Consider the following 19,283-nt stretch of genomic DNA (forward strand, 5'->3'; position numbering starts at 1 on the left):
TTCGTCGTGGTTGTGTGGTAGACCAGTAGTATGGCATGGTATATAAACTTTTGATGTGATAATGTCTTTCGTGTCTTTTTGGTGACAAGTCAGTCAGTCCTGTTACTCGTCGAAGCAATTGGGATCTTAGGGATCTCCAATTATCGAGGTGTATGAAGGGAATTAAAAGGTTTAGTGTTTAGGCCTCAAATAACTCAATTTTCTTCCATTGTCATTTTCATTTAAGGGGTAGGATGTAAATGACTTTTACGTTCGTGTAGTTCATTTGTTAAAAAAAATTAATTTCCAAGCAACTGGGATCTTAAGGGTCTCTACTTGTCAAGGTGTATGAACGTGTAGTTGATTTGTTAAAAAAAATTAATTTCCAAACAACTGGGATCCTAAAGGTTTCCACTTGTCGAGATGAATGAACGAGGTGTATGAAGGGGATTAAAATGTTTAATGTTTATGTCTCAAATAACTCAATTTTCTCCCATTGTTATTTTCATTTAAGGGGTAGGGTGTAAATGATTTTTACGTTCGTGTGTAGTTGATTTGATAAAAAAAAATTAATTTGTATGTTGTCGTTTTTTATTAAAATCAGTATAATCTATAAAGTATTGATGTGATAATGTATAATTACACAACTTGATTGATGGTGTCAATTTCCAATATATGGCATCCATAATTAATTATCCATTATAAATCGGGTATTAAAAAAACCAATAAACCATAACAATTTGGTCCGGTTCTGGGGCCGGCTATAGGAAGGAACCACCCACTTTAATGGCCGCGTGGCATGCGTGGCGCGTGAGAGGTGAAACTTTACATCACAAACTCAAAATTGGGAATTCTAAAATCCTATTGGTTGGTCTGCGTGGAAATGTCACTTGAGGCCACGTAATATCTAACGGCTTTATTATAAGAGAACCGCAGAAGCATCTGGACTCTGCGTCACCGCGAAAGCCATTAAATCCAGTTTCCCCTGATCGAACCTCCCTCGCTATCGTTGTCGCTCTGTTTACCAAAATCTCACAGAAAACCTACACACTTCAGATTATCTGTCACGAGTAAAGATCAAAAGATGGCTGTGATTAGGCGCTTCACATTCTCGACAATTCTCTTGGTGTCGCTTTTTATTTTGACACAAGAAGCGAAAACCATCGACCCCTATAAGGTAAGATAGCTTCTTTCTCTTCTTTTGATGGCTTCTGACGTAACATGATAATTTTCGGATTCCTGCGTTTGATTTGCAGTCTTTTAGGATTTTTTTTCCAGGCTACGCTGTGAGGTGTTAAGCAATTGAGATTGTTTATAATTCAATTAAGGGTTTTTGGTTTAGTGGGGTTTCATTCTAAAGTATAATCCTAATCCTTGTATGGAGAACCAGCTTTTTTTTGGGGGGAGTTCGATTGATATCAGTCATTGTTTGATCAATCCTGGAAGTACTTGTCTTGCTGTTAGAACGATTGCAAAAGTTGCTTGTTGCCCAGAACGGTGGCTTTTTCTGTGAATTTAATCTCGAGTTTTCGAATTAGGCCCTTAAAATTATTGATTTCCTTAGAATGACAAACAGTATGCATCTTTCAAAAATTCACAGTTTTGGGTTTACTCAAATTCATCTATGATTCCTTATTAATTATAAATATGTCCACAGGTTCTTGGGGTGGAGAGAAACGCTAGTCAACGAGAAATACAGAAAGCATTCCACAAGTATGTCCTTCAATTCTCATACTCTTTGCAGAGGGTTCGATTTTTGTTTCCTGATGTCTAATTTAGTTCACCAACTATCTTGTAAGGCATTCTCTAGATGCAACGCACGAGAACCAAAATGCCTGTAATGTACGAATCGGGGATCCATATAATTGAAATAGTGTCAAGTGTAAATCCCACCCACTATGGGAACCCGTGCACAAGGTTACCTTTTTAGTGTAAATGGAACTAGTGCTGAAAGGGGCAAGTTACACAGTCATCTTGGTTAATGTCTATGCTATAGACTGTAACTTGAAATTTTCCATTGTGTATGCTCTCAGTGCCTTCAGTTGTTTGAGCAAATGAGATAGTGTCTTGATTGTCATTGTGTTACTAACATTAAATAATGCCTTTGTTTAAATTAAACATTTTGAGATACAATGGCAGTGCTAATTAAGTGTAAAGTTTCTTATAGAATTTGGATATCTTTCCAAAGGTTTGTGTATATAGTTATATTATTTTCAATGTTTTTGCCTTTTTGGTAATACTACGATTTGTAGTGATTTTGTTTTATCTTTGATTCAGTTGGGATCTGTTTGATAATGTTGTACATATTCTTACATCTTAGAGATTCTTTTAGTCTTGCAATTTATCCATGTTCATAGAAATCATTTTGCCAACGAGCATGTCCTCAATCCTCATGCTTTCACAGCGCCTTTACCCAACTGTAGTATATGATCGTTGTACTCATGTTTTGCCTCTTCATCTTTTGCAGGCTTTCTCTTCAATATCATCCAGACAAGAACAAGAACAAAGGTGCTCAAGAAAAGTTTTCGGAGATTAATAATGGTATGTCCCATGTCCTTTTAAACTTTTCCCCTCTTTTTGTTTACACAGTTGATTTGATGATTATTCATTCATTAGAAAATCCAACATGGAAAAGAGAAACTGTCATAAGCAGCAAAGTTGAAACAATTTGGTGTCTGAGCTTTGTTTCTTCATGGAAGCTGCATTTATGCTTATGCAGTGGATCAATCATTAATTGAACAGAAACATTGTTCTTCCTTCTTTGGTTTTTTCCCCCTATTTTCTTTTGGTTCAAATGTTAACTTGCATGTTCTTTGTTGTATCAGCATACGATATTTTATCTGATGAGGAGAAGAGAAAAAATTATGATTTGTATGGAGATGAAAAGGGAAACCCGGGATTTGATGGTGGCTATCCTGGGGATTCTTTCCGAAGCAGCGGACAAGGACAGAATCGGTTTACGTTCAGACCCGGTGAATGGCAGAATATGGGCGGACAAGGAAGTTCTGATTCATTTTCATTTTCCTTTGGAAGTCCAGGTGGTCAGAATTCTTTTGGTTTTGGTGATATATTTTCCAATTTGTTTGGGGGTGATCAAGGTGGGTCTGGGTTTGGTGGTTTTGGTGGTTCGGCAAGGTCTCAATCTCGGTTCGGTGGTTTTGGTGGGTCAACCAAATCTCAATCTGGGTCCAAGGGATTCACTGAGCCCATTAGAGACGTGAATTCACGCTCCTTCAAGAAAGAAGTTGCTGACCAGGGGATCACTTGGCTATTGTCATCTTACAAGCCTTCACTCCGGGAAAATCAGTATTATGAATCTGTCATAGGGGAGGGTGCTGCTTCACTAGAAGGAGGTTTGAAGGTATTTGGTAATATAAAATTTTCTATCATTATCTTTCTATCTACCACAAATAAACTAATGTTTCAATTCTTCTCTGACAGCTAGGAAGAATAAATTGTGACACTGAATCAACTTTCTGTAAGGAAATTGGTGTGCAACCCCGCACAGGGCCAAGGATATTTGTGTATTCGTATAGAGGTAGTGATAAAGGTTCTCTGGTGGAGTACAACGGTGATCTGGTCTCAAAGGATGTGAGAAGGTTCTGCCAAGACCATCTGCCAAGGTTTTCGACTAGGATTAAAACAAATCTTCTTGACTTTTCCTCTGGTAATGCGGAAAAATTACCTAGGGTGTTACTGCTTTCTACTAAGAAAGAAACACCAATTATCTGGCGTGTTCTTAGTGGCTTATATCGCAGACGCTTTATTTTCTACGATGCAGAGGTATGTACTGGCTGGTAAATTAGCTCTTGTTTTTTCCAGTTTCTTCTTTTTTAAAAGCAAAATCATCATTCTTTTCCAAAGTCCTAAAAATTTGAAATTTTTAGTCATTTGTATGCTAAAATGTTACTATTTTGATGGGACATAATCTATTACATACCACTTTCTCTGACAGTTATTATGATCTGGGAAATGAGAGCTATACTTCATTTGTTGAAATTATTTTACGAAATGTGATTTTAATTTTAAATCGTGTATGTAGGTACATGATGTTTCTGATTCGACAATTAAAAAATTAGGGGTTGATGCACTTCCTGCCATTATTGGTTGGGCTAGTAATGGAGAGAAGCATGTCTTGAAGACTGGAATATCTGTAAAAGATTTGAAGTCTGCTGTTTATGATCTTAGTATACTACTTGATGGTTTTGAGAAAAGGTGCAAGAAGGCAGCGTCAAGTCACGATAGAAAAGAACATGCTGATTCAACTGAAAAACAAATACCTTTACTTACAGGGTCAAATATTGATGCCTTATGTGGAGAGGCAAATCCTGTTTGCATCATAGGTGCTTTCAAGTCTTTGAGAGCAAGGGAGAAACTGGAACACATCCTTTCTGAGGTGAGTGATAAAATTTATTTGTGTATGGAGTTATTTTACCAAGTAGAAATAACGAGCGGATTTAACGAGTAATTTGTACCTTAATCAGAATGTGATTTAGAGCCTAAGGATTGTTCATCAGCAGCAGTAAATATTTGATGATCATTTACATTGCATTTCATCTTTGTACAATAAATAAGTTATTTGACCTTAATCTGGTTTGTCAGGTCTCTCAGAAGTCATTATCAAGGCGGCGGAATACACATTCTGGCTCAAGGGATTCTATTTCATTTGCTCTCTTAGATGCTACCAAGCAGCCGACATTTTTAAATGCATTTGACAAATCGGGATTCAAAACACTGAACAACTTGTTAGTTGCCTACAAACCTCGAAAGGGGAAGTTTGCAACATTTACCGGTGAAATGACCACCGAAGAAGTAGAGAGATTTATCGGTGGTGTTCTTAATGGGGACATTCAGTTTAGCAAGACGAGACAAAAGCCGGTGGTGAAGTGATTACACATAGAGCAAATGATGGCGGTTTAGGACCTTAATGTACATAACAGTGTGATAGCATACTCATTGATCATCTTCTCGCTTGTTGATGTGCATTGAGGGTTCTATCCAAAGATACAATCCTGAAGAGGTTTTGCTTATGGGTATGAGGTATTCGATGATCTTCTTACATGGCGTTAACCTTATAACCTATTCATATGGTTTAGGCTTTTTAAATGTAAAGCATATATATATTTTTTCTCCATTTGATGGAGCATAAGTGAATGAATATGCATGAAAACAAAGAGCACCAGTCTCTTTTGATCTCTATTGTTAGCAAAAGCAGTGATAAAGATGATTGAACACATTGCGACAGAGTGGTATTGTACTATTGCTGTGAGCTTATGGTAGTGGAGCTTTGAGCCTGAGGCTTTAACTGATTCTCCTCCTATCAAGCATCAACCACACTACCACAGGACCAGACAATGTTGGTGCACATGAAAAGTATAAAATACACCCCATCTGTCATCCTTAACACTGCACTAAAGTCCCGAAGTTTTTTTTTAGGTAACTGAGACATGTATCAGTTGATATGGGTCTAATTCAGGTTATTAGTCGGCCCACAAAATTTTTTACACATGATGACAAAATAAATTAAGCTAAAATCCATCACAAAGATGCCGAAAGTATCTTCAGTTGATGAGTCTAAATTAGGAAAAAAATTTACACCCGACGATGAAATAAACTAGGTTAAAGTCCGCCACAAAGACACCGTTTTCAATGCGTGGCAATAAAGATATTGTTCCCCTCCAGGATAATTAACATCAGAATCATCACATAGTTGAAAATAACAAGAAGATCAATGCATTTGCTAGCAGCAGGAGGTGAGTTAAGCACAATTTGTCATCGGTTGGTTAACTTGGTTTATGCATGGCCAGTTTGCCACAGCAATTATTTTTGGTGTTTGGTGAGATGTCTCGTGTCTGTTCACCAGGATATGGTAATAGTCTAGCCCACGATTTAGTGTAGCCGTATGCTCTCTCTTCCATAACCGAGTAGTCAAGAACCAAACAAGTCCTCAGAAGAACACAATTCCAAGTCTATTGATAGACAATCTGAGGCAAATCTATACATCCACAAAGTCAAGATCCAGACGAGAAAAATCCATATGATATCTATCAATTGTTAACAAAACCGAAAAATCCAGTATCAATAATGATTAAGTTGCAAAGACAAGGACAGACTTAAAAGAACAGCAAATTGAAAAAAAAATTAAGTCACAAACCCTTCCCACAAGACCCAAAAACGGCAATTAAAGAAATAATCCCTAAGGAAGCCACTTGTCTACTTCGATCTCTGTCTCATCTTTCGGCGCTTCCTCTTCAATCTCCTCATGCGCTTCTTCTTCCACTGTAGAACATAATTAATAACCAAAGAATCTCGAGTGAACGAACTGAATGAATCCCAGAAGGAAACAGAAAGAAATGATCAAATCAACTGGAGAATTTGTTTGCATGAATCAGTTTTGGAACATACCTTGGCCCTCATGGTGGTCCTGCACACAGAAGCTCGCTCTCTCTTGCTTAGCCGCCTTTGAAACCCTAAATGGCGCACTGACGGAGGGAGAAAATAAATGTGGAAGAGTTTTGGTATTTATACCTAAACCCTGGTAACCGGTACGATTGGCGTGTAAACCGCCCTCTCCGGTTCCAGCATTTTGTTTACTTTTTACAAAAATTTGGGCCCATGGGAAGTTGGGAACAACCCACGAGGCTTACCATTGCGGGCATAAGCCCAAGTTACTAGAAAGCCCAACTTAGGGCCCAATTGGGAGTTTGGACACGAGAGAGCGCGGAATTAGAAAGCATAAACGACCGCGGACACTATTGATATGGGCCAAAAGCCCAGGACGGAATCAACAGTGCAGCACATTGGTCTAACAGTCGAAGTGTAAGTTGGGCCGGGAAGGAGTCTGAGTTCATCTGATCTGACTAATTAGTTCAACGACCAAGTCCAGGCCCATTTCACTGGCACTTCAAAAAGTGCAACTCTCAATTGAGTCCTTGTAAAAGGACTAATAACATAAATTAAATGGTCTAGGCGAGGCTCGAACTCGCGACCTTCGGCTCATAAGACCAACGCTCTAACCAACTGAGCTACAAGACCATCTAATGTTTCATTAAAACTAATCTGGATTTTCGATTTTTCGAACCAGATACATGTGACATAAATTGCGAGAATATGGACATTATATTATATGCAGAAAATTTCGACATATGTTCAATCCAAGCTGTCACAACATATACTATATTCCTTTTATTTAGCAGCATCATTGTCTCGCTAGTCCTAGCAAAACTATGTAGAATTAACCATCGAGAGAGGGTCTCGATTAGTAATCGATTGGGTTAGGCATATGTGTGCCCAAAGTTCAACATAATTCTCAACGATATTTAAAAAAAAAAAAACTATATAGAATTAGTTGACATGTATTTCTATCAATAACACAACAATAATTACTATCCATTATCCATTCCATTACAACTTCTTCCAAATTCATAATCACATGCACATCCCTTCAATACATATATATAGAGAGAGCTACAAACAACAGGTAGTAATTATAAGGCAATATTAACACAAACACCTAAGGGATCGACGACTAGCTAGTTATTCATAAATGGGTGATGTGGCATTTGATCTTCTCCTTGGAAGCAATAATATTCTTCTTGAATAGGTAATGAGATTGAAGGTTGCAGTGCTGAGTCTATAAAGTTGGTATCCAAATAAACAACTTCTTCTTCTTCTTGTTGTGGAGGAAGAAAACCATTAAAGTAAAGAGAAGAAGGGTCATCATTATTGTTAATGATCAAGTTTTGATGGAGCAAAATCTGAGATTTCAAGAACTCAACGTAGTGAATGGCTTCCTCCAACATAGAAACAGTGTCCATCTTGTTCCCACCAGGGACCAAGCTTTGCAAGATCTTGAATCTGTCACTGATTCTGTGTCTCCTTTCCCTTGCAGCCACACTTTGTGGATCAGTTGATAGCTTCACTTCTCCTTTGTTACCTTTCTTGCAGCTGCCATTGCTACTACTACTACTACTCTCTGTCTTCCTCTCCTTGGTCGGCACTGAAGAGGAACCAGACGAGGTAGGGTTTGTTGATGAAGGAAAATAATCCATTTGGACCAACACAATCAGAAACACACACAATAACTTAATTAGTTTACTCAGGTAGGGGCCGTTGGTCATGACTCATGTGACGCATTTATAGGGAATGACGGAATGTGTGGGGTATTAATTTATCAATAGTTTTATGGATTTCAATATTTTTGTCCCAACTATCCTCACGACTGGTGATATTACTAAAATAACCCTACAAATAGGACACACGTAGCACCTAAAGGCTAGCTTGAGGACATGAAAGAAACCAAGCTCGGAATAAAAGCACTTGCAATGGTGCAAGTTTTGCTGGGCCAACAAAAATCAATATTGTATCTCATCTCTATTATACAAAAATTCAAGTCAAACACGTCTCCCAATATAGCCACATCAGCAAAACACAAATTCCTATACATTACTCCTTCCCACGCAACATGGAGGCCAACAATATCTCATGTCTCCATGTTGTCCATAACAAAACTACACCAAAACACAATCTCTCAATACAGTCACATCAGCAAAACACGTCTCCCAATGCAGTCACATAAGCAAAACTCAAAATCTCATATATTTTTATTGGCCCAACAAAACTTACACTATTGCAAGTGCTCTAACGTGGGGTGGTTCCTTGGCACATACCGAGGTGAGACTTTTATGCAATCCAAAAACGTATTTTGGCCATTGTCGAGAAGGTACGTCGACACTACTCGAGATGACCAAATCTCCTTATTAATGAATTTGTGTCCACATAGGACACTAACTCTAAACAGAGTTTGACTCCCTTTTGGAGAGGAGTACTGATTGGATTTACCCTCCGAGAAAAATCATTATAAAAACCAATGGGAGAGTCCTACTACTCCTACTATAACAAAAACACTTCAACTCGTATGAAAACGGGGTCTCAAATAATAATATTCTAACTCCTACACCTTGATAGTATGTTTTGAGAGAGGAAGAGCTCCGAGTACCGAGTCATCCTCCCTAACAAACTTTCGAACTGACTTAAGCGTCGGAGAGATTATCCCAAGCACATCCTCGAGGCCCTACAATAGTTTACGTGCAAACTCTCGTACTGACTTAAGCGTCGGAGAAGTTTTCCCAAACACACCCTTAGGGCCCTACAATAGTTTACGTTCGTTCTTTGGGCAGAAGGGAAGAAAGACACTCACCAAGAACGGACTAACCAATCCGTTTAGCTAGTAGGGCTAGCCTTATTTACAACATCATCAGTGAGATGGACGCAGATTATTTCACATAAAGCTATTTCACATGAAACATGTATATTTGTCAATATTTTTGGGAACATCCTTAGCATTTTCGTTATTAAATGAGTCTGTCAATCTTTGGCGCAAGATACGGGTGCATGTCTATCATAGGGTGCCTAGTCCAGCAAGGAAAGTAACCCACGCAAAGATTTTTTTTCTCTCTCTTTAGTTTTGCTTGAGCTTTTGTGACCCACTAAGAGAACGAAAAGATGCCACCACCATTTGGGTTGACCAGAGTCTGTTTATGTGTTAGTTTGGTCATATGTTTGTGGGGGTCCGGGTCTCTCTGAAATCGAAGTGGATGGATCATGGGCGCAGGTGGGTCTATAAAGGACTAAATTGGTTGTTGCCGGGTTATAATTTTAAGTGTATGATTGATGCCTTTTTCTCCGTAGATTGGACCCTGTTTGTTTAGGAGAGTACGGTTCTACTATTTCCTCGATTACTACCTTAGAATAAAGAAAAGGAGCTCAACAAGGAGTCTTATCTCAGCTCTTCTTTTCAAGAGAATTTTGGAATAACATTGGTTCAACTTCAACAAATCCTAGATTCTAACTAAGTGCGGCTTAAAGAGTGAACAGATCCCACATGAATTACTTTTTTTTTTTTTTAATATAAAAAAGTTGTTGTAACTTAGCAAATCACATTAATTGTGTGATCATAATGTATCTCGACCCTTAATCACTAGAGCGTTGTAAATATAAGGCATTTATCCTGGGAAAAAAAAGCTACATTCAATTGTGGAATAATGAGTTGAGCATTACGTTCAAGGTTTTTTTTTTCACTGGTGGACAAACATTGATGAGAATCCAATGCCCAAAAATCTAAGGGTTAATCCTGGGTTTGTCCACGGAGGGTGGATACTGCTTCTAGTGTTAAAAGCTACATTTAATTGTGGAATAATGAGTTGAGCCTTACGTTCAAGGTTTTTTTTTCACTGGTGGACAAACATTGGTGAGAATCCAATGCCCAAAAATCTAAGGGTTAATCCTGGGTTTGTCCACGGAGGGTGGATCAGGGCCTAAGATCAGGCCGAAAGTTGTAGACCTAGTTGACGGACAACATGTGAGTACTTCTATACTACCCTTGTTGCTCCCAAAGGACGAAGGAGACTAGGTTAGCTGAAAGATGGTTATTGATTAAAAGACGCAAGGTGTCTATGCCTTTCTGAGATAAGAAGGGGTAGAAAATATATCTCGAGCTAATGTTCGAGTACCAAGCACTACGACATTGAAGTAACCCATGGTAATACTCCAACGATGAAACAAATACTAATTCAACACGCACAGAGAAAATCAGGAAAAAAAAAGAGAGGTCATAGTTCCTTAGTGAGAACAAAGTATGTGTTGTTGAAGACTAGTCAAATCACACAAGGAGCATGTAATACTGTGGTAGGAATAAGATTATCTACACAGTCGTGGTCACTGGTCAATGGTCATCAAAATTTATTTCCGAATACTTTTACGTCGACTACACAAATTCTTTCTCCATTCCATGCTCTCTAAAAATGTATGCACTTCATCCAACACACTAATTGGGATGACAAAATGTGAAAAATTTCTCCATGGAGAGCAGCCAGTTCAAGCAACAAGAGCACATACAGATGTATATACTGCTTCTAGTGTTAAAATAAAAAATCAACAAAAGAGATGAAGAGATCACTGTAGAAAATCCCACGATGGCACAAACCCAAGCCTAGCCTCCCCACCATCTCAGCCCTTCGGGCTGTGGCAGTTCCTAGCCCATCCATATGGAAAAGGTTAGACAAGTGTTTGAAAACTTGGGCCAGCTTATATGCTAGACATCCAACCCGTCAACAACCGATGTGGGATTTTTGATCCTAACACTCCCCCGCACTCGTGGACTGAGTATCAAAGCCCAAGGCCCAACGAGTGGACTTCTTATCGGGGACGAGCGCACACCTGCTCCGATACCATGTAGAAAATCCCACGATGGCACAAACCCAAGCCTAGCCTCCCCACCATCTCAGCCCTTCGGGCTGTGGCAGTTCCTAGCCCATCCATATGGAAAAGGCTAGACAAGTGTTTGAAGACTTGGGCCAGCTTATATGCTAGACACCAAACCCCTCAACAATCGATGTGGGATTTTTGATCCTAACACTCCCCCGCACTCGTGGACTGGGTATTAAAGCCCAAGCCCCAACGAGTGGACTTCTTATCGGGGATGAGCACATACCTGCTCCGATACCATGTAGAAAATCCCACGATGACACAAACCCAAGCCTAACCTCCCCACCATCTCAGCCCTTCGGGCTGTGGCAGTTCCTAGCCCATTCATATGGAAAAGGCTAGACAAGTGTTTGAAGACTTGGGCCAGCTTATATGCTAGACACCAAACCCCTCAACAACCGATGTGAGATTTTTTATCCTAACACGGAGCGATAACTTAGTTGGTTTTGGTTATATCTATATGAGCTTACGCTTATTCAACTGTTCGAAAAATGTATTAGGCTGAGTGGTTATTCAATTACCACCAAAAAACCAAAAGAAAAAGAAGTTTAGGGTTTCTCGGTTACGAAAATATGAAAACGCACATGTATTTCCGGTTTTCACGTTGGGTGGGTACAACTCTAATTATTCTCACTTCCTCAAACAAATACACTCATTTCCTTGTCTTCCCAAATCATGCTTTTTCCCTCGTCAACACACATCAATCATCACTCATCAGCTTCTGCTTCTTGCTGAAACATCATTGTTTTACATCAAATTAAAAATCATTGATGAGCAGTGTAGGTAGGAGGAGATAGTACCAAAAAAGTAAGGAAATACGCATCAACAGTGCTGGGACAGGAAGCTGGTAGGTTTAGATAAGCTATTTGATGTAAAATATGTACGTTCAGGTTTTGGTTGGTCCCACAAATAAGGTAACTTTTTCTGTGGTTACTAATAATTCACAAACATCTATATATATAGCTACAATAAATCAAAAACTGTGTAGCTTGTACTGTAAGTTTCTGTAGAGAACCAAACATGCACTGTGTTTAACTGTTTATGGTGAATACAGTTGCACCCAGATGTTACTGTTGTCCTTCTGTTCTTAAACAGCAACGTTACGAAACATCTGTTGCTCTGTTTCCCCTCGCTTTCTACTAATTTTCGCATTAAAAGGGTATTATTTGATTATTTCAAACTTAATCGGGATGTATTTACAAATGCCTTGATACATTAATTCTTGATGATACTAAAATACACTCCACTGGGATCATGATGCCTGACAATGATGATATAACCAACCGAGGATCCACCTCGATAGCCGACCAAGGCAGACTCGAGTTGCCCATATATCCGAGAAGGAATCAGGCCAAGAGCCTACAGTAGCAGTAACCAAGAAGAAAGCACTCCCCAAGACCGAGATGCCCTTTCGGCGTAAAACCGAGCACAACGCCTCAGTAACTCTAGATGATCAAACACCAAAGGGAATCTATAGTCCTTGGGAAACAACATCCAAATAGGAAAATAAATGAGTCTGAAAAAATGCTGTCACCAGTAGCATACTAAAGTTACAGTCCTTCAAATTCGATGAAAGGTAAAGAGGGCATTCAATTCATTTTCTCTTTTCCCCCTCTCCTTGTCCTTGTCCAAGGCTGCATGCACGGAGAGGCTTGCCAAGTTCCAAGTAGGATGATTTGTAGGCTTCGGCCATCTTTATGTTAGAGATCAATACTTGTCCAAGCCCGATCCTGTCTAGTACTCTAAGGCCTAAGTTTAATATGGGCCATTTGGCCCATGATTGTGCTAAACGGGCGGGCCTTTTCGCAATGTTGTTGGCTAGTCTAATGGGCCTTGATATCCGTTACGGCCTTTTTAGTTTATACAGGTTTGAAAAAGAATTTCAACACGTCGTCGCCTCGTCGGACGTCAGTGCACAGTGCACACAGATACTGAGATACAATAATAGTCTCTCCTCTTCCTATCCCAGCCCGAAGGCACCTTGCCAATCGGAGATTCTCGAAGTCGCTAGTGACAGCCGGCGGTATCTCCAATTTCCACCACCGGCAGTCTCTACCTAGCTAGGTATTGTTTTAATTTTGTAGTTTCATCAAGTTCTCTTGATTTAGAGCAACATAATCTCGCTAGGTTTTCATTTCGAATCACAGTGTAGGTAACGTAGGTGGTAGGCGAAGAATCAGATTAGGTTTTGGTTTAGCTATGGTCAGGAAATACAGCAGTGAATCTAGTGATGGGGAGGGTAAGGCAGCGAGAAGAGGAAGGGACGGGCGAGAGAGGGAGAGATCCCAACCCGATGAAACGGGGAGGTGGCGTGAAGGATCTGAGGAGGGTGAGGTGGCTGAGAGACAACGGGGCAGGCAAGAGAAGGAGAAGAATCGTAGAGATGAGTATGGACATAGGAAATATAGCAGTGAATCTAGTGATGAGGAGGGTAAGGCAGCAAGAAGAGGAAGGGACAGGCGAGAGAGGGAGAGAACCCAAACCGATGATACGGGCAGGTGGCGGGAAGGATCTGAGGATCGTGAGGTGGCTGAGCGACAACGGGACAGACAAGAGAAGGAGAAGAATCGTAGAGATGAGGATGGACATAGGAGAGAAGGTTCTAATGAGGAGGGAAAGCTGGTGGAGAGAGGAAGAAGCAGACTGGAGAGGGGGAGAGGTGATAGGGACAAATACAAGCATGGTAGGCGAGTAGGCAGGGATAAGGAGGAGTTTAAAGATTCTGCCCATCCTGATGAAGATGGTGATAAGCAGGCAAGGAGGGAGAGGTCCGAAGGGGAGAGAAAGCATGGGCGTGAGGATGAGCGTAGGCATTCTCGTCATCAGGGTCGGGAGAATGGGGATGATAGGAGATCAGAAAGGAAATTTGAAAGAGAGAGGGATAGGACAGATGAGTATATAAGACAGAGAAACAATGATGAAGTAGATGGGTATCGAGGACATAAAGAGAGTAGTGAGAGAAATCAATCAGAAGGTCGACATAGGCATTCCCGGAAGAAAGAGGATAGTGATAGCAGGGTAGTTGAAGATTCAAATCCTAAAATGGAATCAGCGTCAAGGGAAGGAAAAATAAATATCGATGCCGCTAATTTGGGGAAGAGCGGTGGGGTTTACATTCCTCCATTTAAGTTGGCTCGGATGATGAAAGACATTCAAGATAAAAGTAGCAATGAGTATCAACGTTTGACTTGGGATGCCCTTAGGAAGAGTATAAATGGTCTTGTGAACAAAGTTAATGCTACTAATATAAAGAACATTATTCCAGAGCTATTTGCTGAAAATATGATAAGGGGAAGGGGTCTTTTCTGTCGGTCATGTATGAAGTCTCAGATGGCATCTCCAGGTTTCACTGACGTCTTTGCTGCACTAGTTGCGGTCGTTAACACTAAATTTCCTGAGGTGGGTGAACTTCTATTGAAAAGAATAGTTTTGCAACTCAAAAGGGCTTACAAGCGGAATGACAAGGTGTGCTTCTTTCCCTTATCTGTCATATACTGTTTTGACAATCATATGCTGATAGGATCTTTTTTCATCTGGTATTGGTTCTGATTACTTTGTTGATTGATTTCATGGGCAGCCTCAATTACTCGCCGCTGTTAAATTCATAGCACATCTGGTGAACCAGCAAGTTGCTGATGAGCTCATTGCTCTAGAACTGCTTACACTTTTGCTGGAGGAGCCTACTGATGATAGTGTCGAGGTAGCGGTGGGTTTTGTCACTGAGTGCGGATCGATCCTACAAGACCTTGCACCAAAAGGCCTTCATGGTGGGTATTTATCCATGTTCTAGATTTTTGTGCTGTGCTTTGACTTTCATTAATTTGTTTGGTGAAGTTGTGCATTTATTTATTTATTTTTATTTTGAATGAAAAGAAGTTATGCATATATTAACTGGCCGTTTTATCAGTTATTAACACTATGAAATTTCAGTGTGCTTATGCTGCTCTTAGTATTGTTACTCAATATATATATATATGTATATATCTTGCTATATCATCTACTTATATTCCATATCTTTAACTTAATTAATAATGTTTTAAGCAAAATTATAATTGATACTTATAGACACCATTGATTTATAGGAGTGTGGGCCTCTGATTTTTTGTTGGCTCCATTGTTGAAATTTCTTAGACCTCTACCACCATGAAAAACTTAAAGAATTAGAATTCTTCATCTGATGCATTATCATAATAACTTTAGGGAATTGCTGTAGTTGTAATTTCAAGTGGCTTAGGTCATGGTTGAATATTGAAATTGTATTGCAGTTCCAGTTTGGATGTGAATAATTGACTGTTTCATCTGTGTGAAACTTATTCAGGCAAAGTTTGTTGTTTGATTATGTTATCCTGTAACCTATTTCCTAACACGCACGCGTGTGCACAGACATATTCCTTTGCTGTCATGTTGCTCATTGAATGCAATGAACTCCTAGAACTACTGAAAATGTGGCTTGTAAAATATTATATGTTGATGTTGATATAGTAGCTTTGCTTGGATGTGGGTATAGGTATCTTTGAGCGGTTTCGTGGCATTCTTCATGAAGGAGAAATTGACAAGCGTGTTCAATTTCTGATTGAAGGCCTATTTGCAATAAGAAAGGCCAAATTTCAGGTGTAGTGTTTTTTCTTCTGGACCTCTGTTGTGTTGTTAACCTACAATCATATTCAAATAACTGAACATGAGAACTGAAGCTTCTTCTTGGGTAATATATGTAATTTTCAGGGTCACCCAGCTGTTCGTCCAGAACTGGATCTTGTGGAGCAGGAAGATCAATTAACTCATGATGTATCTCTTCAGCTTGAGATAGATCCAGAGATTACTCTTGGTATGTCGTTGACATGAATGTGTTTTCATTTACTTTATTCATCTTTTTTTTTCCCGTTTGATGAGGCTGCAAATATTAATAGTTTTGATGGTTGTTCAGATATCTTCAAGCCGGATCCCAACTTTTTGGAGAATGAGAAGAAGTACGAAGAACTGAAGAAACAAATCCTTGGTGAAGACTCGGAAGATGAAGATGGTTCTGACGCAGCTTCGGGCGATGAAGATGAGGAGGACGACGATGAATATGAATCAGAGGAGGAAGAGGAGAAGATGAAAATACAAGATGAAACTGAGACAAATCTAATAAATCTTCGAAGGACAATCTATCTAACAATTATGTCGAGTGTTGACTTTGAGGAGGCTGGTCACAAACTATTGAAGATAAAATTAGAGCCAGGTCAAGAGGTAAGTGATGCTAATTCTGTAGTTAATCTACCTACACAGGCAAAGGCACATCATGATCTAGTTTTGAATGTCTGCTAAGTAGGAAGTTGAATACATCTTGTTTCAGTACACTGCTGGATAGGATGGTTTTACGAATGAATATAAATACACCTCCATTTGGGATTTATTTTTGCATAAAATTATCTCGTGCATTCCTTGCTTTACATGAATTACTGGGTTGACACATATTTGCATGAGGTTTCAATTAAGTTTTTGGATTAGGTTCTGGTTTAAACAAAATTTGTCATTGCCTATAGGTTTGCAAATGTATGATTTCCTTTTGTTTTTTCACTTTATTTTTCTGTTCTTTCTTTCTCCATTCCCTTCCCATTGTTCTTTGGATGTTTGTTAGCATTCCAACTTTGTTTGTACTCTTGGATCAGCTGTTCTATTTCTCATATGCTAGTGTACCTTATCTTTGTCTTGGTTTTGGTGTACGCAGATGGAGTTATGCATTATGCTCTTGGAGTGCTGCAGTCAGGAGAGAACCTACCTCCGGTACTATGGTCTCTTGGGGCAACGGTTCTGCATGATCAACAAAGTATACCAGGAAAATTTTGAAAAAAACTTTGTCAGTCAATATTCAATGATTCATCGACTTGAGACAAACAAGCTACGAAATGTGGCAAAGTTTTTTGCCCATTTACTTGGGACAGATGCTCTTCCTTGGCATGTTCTAGCATATATACGCCTAACCGAAGAGGACACTACCTCCTCCTCGCGTATATTTATCAAGATTCTGTTCCAGGTAAGAAAAGATGGCATAACTGAATCTTGGATATATTTTCCTTTCTTTTTCCTTGTTTTCCACTGGTAGACTGCTGCTTGTTGCTATTTTCCAGCCCATACTACTATGACATGAATTAAATATGGTAGGAAGTTTCAGTAGGAGTTAATGACCTGCTACTTGGAAAGACATATAAACGACTGTTAAGTGTAGGGCAGAATATGTGTGGATGTAGATTGGCTCCTACCTCGTTCAGTAGACAGGCTTATAAATTCCTCAGATAAATTATTTTGATTCTTCCTGGAAAAATTAGAAAAAACTTTTTGCCTGCTGTTTGAAGCTTCATGATTTGTGCTTCTTTTTTTGTCAAAGCAATCAAGTTGACCTTTGTATGGTTTGTGATGTAGGAATTGTCAGAACATTTAGGCATTCGCGCACTAAATGTGCGACTTATGGATCCAACAATGCAGGACTCCTTTGAATCTATTTTCCCAAGGGATAACCCCAAGAACACTCGATTTTCCATCAATTTTTTTACTTCCATTGGGCTTGGGGGAATTACTGAAAGTTTGAGAGAGTACTTGAAGAATATGCCGCGGATGATCATGCAACAACAAAAGGAAGTTTTGGAATCAGAACCAGAATCTGATGATTCTGGAAGTTCAAGTTCATCGGGTTCAGATACATCTAGTTCCGAGTCGGAGACAGAATCTTCGAGTTCTGAAGAAAGCGAAAGGGATGACAGACGCCGAAAACGAAGGAAGAGGAACTAAGGATGTTGCCCTCTGCCTCCTTTAAAACTTTAAAAAGTTTGATATGTTGTGTTCTGGCAGTGTTACAAATTTTCTTTCTTGGCTTATTGTTTGTTTCTTATGCTATTTACATCTAGTCTACACTTGGGAAATTTTCAAAACTCTAGGGCTTTAGCCTTTAGGGGCCCCAAAGGTGTAAAATGGACCAGCACGATCCATGGGTTGCCCGAAGTCTTTGTGGGCCTGCTCGGCCCGCAAACCTCAAAGAGAGAGAAGTACAAGTCTTGTTCTCAGAGAATTAAACTTGACTTACTTTAGTTTTAGTCAAACATTAGTCTTATGTGTAACGACTTCGTTTACTGTTTTAAATTATTTTTTTTAGAAAACCCAGTAAACCTAAATTCAGGTCAGGTCAGACACGCCCACTTGACAGGTTAAAATTGAACTCCGATGACGGGTGAAATTTTGCGCCCTAAATCAGTTATACTATCGTCAAGTGATTGCAATCAATGAATCTTGATTGACCTCCTTTTTTACTTCCTCTTATCAATCTTGATTTTGTTTTCAGTTTAGCGAGTGAGCAATACATGTATTATCATTTGAATTTTGGAAACCGACTTCTCTCTCTTTTTCTTTTTTGATAAGCAACTATATATTACTTTTCACTTGATGATGTGTTACCATTACATAGTGCATGATGAAGTGAGTTTTCCCTGGCAGTCATCCCATATCCCATATGGCTTATGAAACATACACTCTACTTAATTCACAGTGCCTTGTATTCAAATCTACTGAGACAGCGAAGAAAGAAACAAAAGAAAAGTGGCAGAATTTAATACTATGACTATGACTATTCAATGCCGTGATGGGGAAGATGCCGATTGCTAACGTGAGGCCTCAACTCTTTAGATAGCCAAGACCTTAAAGATGACAAGAAGGTCAAGTGGAAAAAAAGAAAAGAAAAGAAAGAACAATTAAACTCTTAATAATTTTAGGCTTTTATCATCACAACTTCTACCTACTTGTATTTCCCAATGGGTAGGGGTAGTAGAGTCTTAGGGTAATAGCCTGATGGTAAATTTCTCTGGGATCAAACCGTATAAATTCTAAAGGTCTTGATTTTTTCTTTCATACCAACAATTAGATATTATTGGGACTCTATGTAGAATATTCTATTCTAGTATATATGATAAAGTAGAATAAGGTCTGTCAATGGAAAAAAAAAAGTCATGACTTTGATTCTAAAGTTCTTGACTTCGATTTTTACTAGGAGCAATATCCTTGTAATCACG

The 19,283-nt window shown here is 39.2% G+C and overlaps 3 protein-coding genes, 1 long non-coding RNA gene and 1 other non-coding gene across 5 annotated transcripts; 2 read left to right on the plus strand and 3 right to left on the minus strand.

Moving 5' to 3' along the window:
* Positions 1 to 922: 922 nt before the first annotated feature.
* Positions 923 to 5,284, plus strand: LOC120013334 (dnaJ protein ERDJ3A). Its single transcript, XM_038865114.1, has 7 exons — positions 923 to 1,156; positions 1,637 to 1,692; positions 2,447 to 2,520; positions 2,805 to 3,340; positions 3,421 to 3,762; positions 4,022 to 4,375; positions 4,582 to 5,284. The coding sequence occupies exons 1-7, from the start codon at positions 1,064 to 1,066 to the stop codon at positions 4,867 to 4,869; spliced, it is 1,743 nt and encodes a 580-aa protein (XP_038721042.1). The 5' UTR covers positions 923 to 1,063; the 3' UTR covers positions 4,870 to 5,284.
* Positions 5,285 to 5,931: 647 nt separating this feature from the next.
* On the minus strand, positions 5,932 to 6,529 carry LOC120013335. The gene is made up of 2 exons (XR_005471398.1): positions 6,385 to 6,529; positions 5,932 to 6,258 (listed from the first exon to the last, which is right to left on the minus strand). It is a non-coding gene; the product is annotated as an uncharacterized LOC120013335 (long non-coding RNA).
* Positions 6,530 to 6,940: 411 nt separating this feature from the next.
* On the minus strand, positions 6,941 to 7,014 carry TRNAI-UAU. The gene has a single exon. It is a non-coding gene; the product is annotated as a tRNA-Ile (tRNA).
* A 497-nt stretch (positions 7,015 to 7,511) lies between these two features.
* On the minus strand, positions 7,512 to 8,099 carry LOC120011671 (transcription factor bHLH140-like). The gene has a single exon (XM_038862767.1). The coding sequence runs from the start codon at positions 8,097 to 8,099 to the stop codon at positions 7,512 to 7,514; it is 588 nt and encodes a 195-aa protein (XP_038718695.1).
* Positions 8,100 to 13,152: 5,053 nt separating this feature from the next.
* Positions 13,153 to 18,308, plus strand: LOC120012945 (pre-mRNA-splicing factor CWC22 homolog). Its single transcript, XM_038864511.1, has 7 exons — positions 13,153 to 14,709; positions 14,822 to 15,011; positions 15,752 to 15,855; positions 15,967 to 16,069; positions 16,169 to 16,473; positions 16,955 to 17,260; positions 17,647 to 18,308. Exons 1-7 carry the CDS (start codon positions 13,444 to 13,446, stop codon positions 18,010 to 18,012), a joined length of 2,640 nt encoding a protein of 879 aa, XP_038720439.1. The 5' UTR covers positions 13,153 to 13,443; the 3' UTR covers positions 18,013 to 18,308.
* The last annotated feature ends 975 nt before the right edge of the window (positions 18,309 to 19,283 follow it).

The sequence above is a fragment of the Tripterygium wilfordii genome, chromosome 13 (genome assembly GCF_013401445.1).
Source record: "Tripterygium wilfordii isolate XIE 37 chromosome 13, ASM1340144v1, whole genome shotgun sequence".
In the NCBI taxonomy this organism is placed as follows: domain Eukaryota; kingdom Viridiplantae; phylum Streptophyta; class Magnoliopsida; order Celastrales; family Celastraceae; genus Tripterygium; species Tripterygium wilfordii.

Excerpts from the sequence above, each read along its gene's own strand:
- LOC120013334 (XM_038865114.1), top strand. The coding sequence starts at position 1,064 with ATGGCTGTGATTAGGCGCTTCACATTCTCGACAATTCTCTTGGTGTCG. Across the intron at positions 1,693-2,446 it reads ATACAGAAAGCATTCCACAA|GCTTTCTCTTCAATATCATC; the intron begins GTATGTCCTTCA and ends CATCTTTTGCAG. Across the intron at positions 4,376-4,581 it reads TGGAACACATCCTTTCTGAG|GTCTCTCAGAAGTCATTATC; the intron begins GTGAGTGATAAA and ends CTGGTTTGTCAG.
- LOC120011671 (XM_038862767.1), bottom strand. The coding sequence starts at position 8,099 with ATGACCAACGGCCCCTACCTGAGTAAACTAATTAAGTTATTGTGTGTG.
- LOC120012945 (XM_038864511.1), top strand. The coding sequence starts at position 13,444 with ATGGTCAGGAAATACAGCAGTGAATCTAGTGATGGGGAGGGTAAGGCA. Across the intron at positions 15,856-15,966 it reads TAAGAAAGGCCAAATTTCAG|GGTCACCCAGCTGTTCGTCC; the intron begins GTGTAGTGTTTT and ends TGTAATTTTCAG. Across the intron at positions 17,261-17,646 it reads TTATCAAGATTCTGTTCCAG|GAATTGTCAGAACATTTAGG; the intron begins GTAAGAAAAGAT and ends TTTGTGATGTAG.